The sequence below is a fragment of the Gymnoscopelus braueri genome (genome assembly GCF_963280865.1).
Source record: "Gymnoscopelus braueri genome assembly, chromosome: 11".
Classification (NCBI taxonomy): domain Eukaryota; kingdom Metazoa; phylum Chordata; class Actinopteri; order Myctophiformes; family Myctophidae; genus Gymnoscopelus; species Gymnoscopelus braueri.
Window position 1 is genome coordinate 1,103,389 of NC_137613.1, and position 2,500 is coordinate 1,105,888.

The 2,500-nt window shown below is 43.0% G+C and overlaps 1 protein-coding gene across 1 annotated transcript in view; it reads right to left on the reverse strand.

Moving 5' to 3' along the window:
• Positions 1–2,500, reverse strand: part of LOC308095021 (septin-7) — an 83,232-nt gene that overhangs the window by 11,137 nt on the left and 69,595 nt on the right. The window contains exon 8 of the mRNA XM_080441935.1: positions 2,168–2,219. Coding sequence (XP_080298061.1) covers positions 2,168–2,219 — 52 coding nt within the window. The remainder of the gene's footprint in view (positions 1–2,167; positions 2,220–2,500) is intronic.

A 2,500-nucleotide genomic window follows, 5' to 3' on the forward strand; every position in this document is an offset into this window, starting at 1 on the left:
AAGCTCATAGCGCGGCACCGAGTGCCGCGCTATGAGCTTGTAGATCTGCTATTTTTGAAAAATCGTGAAAATGTGTGCAAATCTTTGAATATATATATTTTTTAAGCGAACATTTTTAACTCAAATCGTTGCTTCTGCGGGGTCCCTGGAACAACATATTTTGATGGGGGTCCGCGGCCAAATACATATAATTTTGGGGGTCCTTGACATGAAAAAGATTGAGAACCACTGATATAGAAACATAAGTTTTTCAGAATACTGTTGAGATTTAGGAGACATGTAGAATCGGCTTCAGGTCTCAATGGGTTAAATGATCCCCCTTATTACACGGCTACTTAAAGGGCAAGACCACTTTGGTAGAGGTTTGGGTTGTGTAGTTACCTCGCCAAGGTGGGCAAGAAATCAAAAATAATTGCTGCATTGATTAGAAATTGATCATTCAAAATATGCTCCTCATTGACTTACATTGTATGGTAAAACAGCTCTCAAAGTCGCTCTTTTAGCACGTAAATGAATGTAAACAAAGTCGATTCAGACAATATAGAACATCACCAAACCCAGTACTGTTTTTTTTTTTTTATAAAAATGTTAACTTACTGCTGATTTAGCTATTTCTTATTACAAAGAAAACCCGGACTGGATCGGCGGATCCGGATCTTCAAATAGTAAAATCATCAGGAAGTTGACTTTTTTATTAAAAAAATAAACAGTACTGGGTTTGGTGATGCTCTATATTGTCTGAATCAGCTTTGTTTGTGTTCGTTTATGGGCTAAAAGAGTGACTTTGAGAGCTGTTTCAGTGTACAATGTAAGTCAATGGGGAGCATATTTTTAATTATCAATTTCTAATTAATGGAGCAATTATTTTTCATTTCTTGTCCACCTTTGGAGTTACATCATGGCAAGGAAACTACACAACCCAAACCTCTACCAAAGTGGTCTTGCCCTTTAATAAATAAATAAATAAATCGACACAAAAGTGACAACAAAACGAAGTATTTCCTATTGGGCTGGGCGGACAAGTTCGCCTCGGAAAACAAATGACAGTATTCCATAAGGTAACTGGAAGACTCGCCCCAAAACCCACTCGCCCCCCATTCTATATACCGCCGGATTTGCCTGTAATACCGCCGGATTTGCCCCGGGGCGACTGTGTTTTGGGGCGAGTGTTTTGCACTAATAATGACTTTAGTTGATTTTTCTGTTGAAAAAAACATCAGGGCATATCAGTCCGTAGGCTACTACGGAATCCTCTCTCTCTCTCTCTCTCTCTCTCTCTCTCTCTCTCTCTCTCTCTTTCTCCCTCTCTCTCTCACCCTCTCTCCCTCACCCTCTCACAAAGTGTGTCAAATTGCTTGTTGCTTGATCCGCAGCATTTTAAACTGGAATATAGGCTAGACATCAAACAGGCTGGGTTAGATTTATCTCCTGTTTGGCCCGGTGATGCTTTTGTGTTGTATTACAATTGATTATGTTGTGGGATTCCGACGGTTCATACGAGGCTCGAAATCAAACCTCCGTACCACAGGTCATGTGGTGTGTGCAGACCTCCGTACCACTGGTCATGTGGTGTGTGCAGCTCAACCAAAGCCACTGGTGTCTTAAAAAAAACGTATTGACAGGAAAATCGCGCAGAGGAAAAACTGTGAAATCAGCCGCTGTGGCCGTGAGGGCGTGGCCTTTTTGGAGGGGCACACGGCCAATGAGAGGGGGCAATGACCGTCGTGGCCGCCGTGAAATTCCTGCCCTGATTATAATGCATGTGTGTCCTGAACTAACACGGTGACAACATGGTTCCAGAAGCACTGAGCCCACTGCAGATGACAACGTTACATACACTACTGTGGATGTGTGTGCGTGTGCGTGTGTGAGTGATTTTGTGTGTGTGTGTGTGTGTGTGTGTGTGTGTGTGAGTGAGTGATTGCGTGGAGTGTGAGTGTGAGTGTGTGTGTGTGTGTGTGTGTGTGTGTGTGTGTGTGTGTGTGTGTGTGTGCGCGCGTGTGCGTGCGGTGTGAGTGTGAGTGTGTGTGTGTGTGCGCGCGCGCGTGCGTGCGTGGTGTGTGAGTGTGAGTGTGAGTGTGTGCGTGCGTGCGTGGTGTGTGAGTGTGAGTGTGAGTGTGAGTGTGAGTGTGCGTGTGTGCGTGTGTGCGTGTGTGTGTGTACTTACCGGATAAGCATGTTTCTGAGGATAGTGAAGTCACAATGCTCTCCGTTCTCCACTGTGAGGAGAGTCAGATAAAGAGGAGAGTCAGATAAAGATGGACATGTTAGTGTTGACTGAGCTACAACTTTTTACTAAACAAAGTCAAAGTGTTTAAGTGTCTGCTGTGGGTTTGATATTCAACCAATGAAAAGTATTAACAACAGCTTTGTGACTAAATAATAACTACATTGAGTTATTACAGTTTATACAAGTATTTAACTATGCATTATATTACAGTTCTTCTGTCAGATAAAGGACATTCAGTCAGTATGTTGTACAGTAAAGGTCAGATAAAGG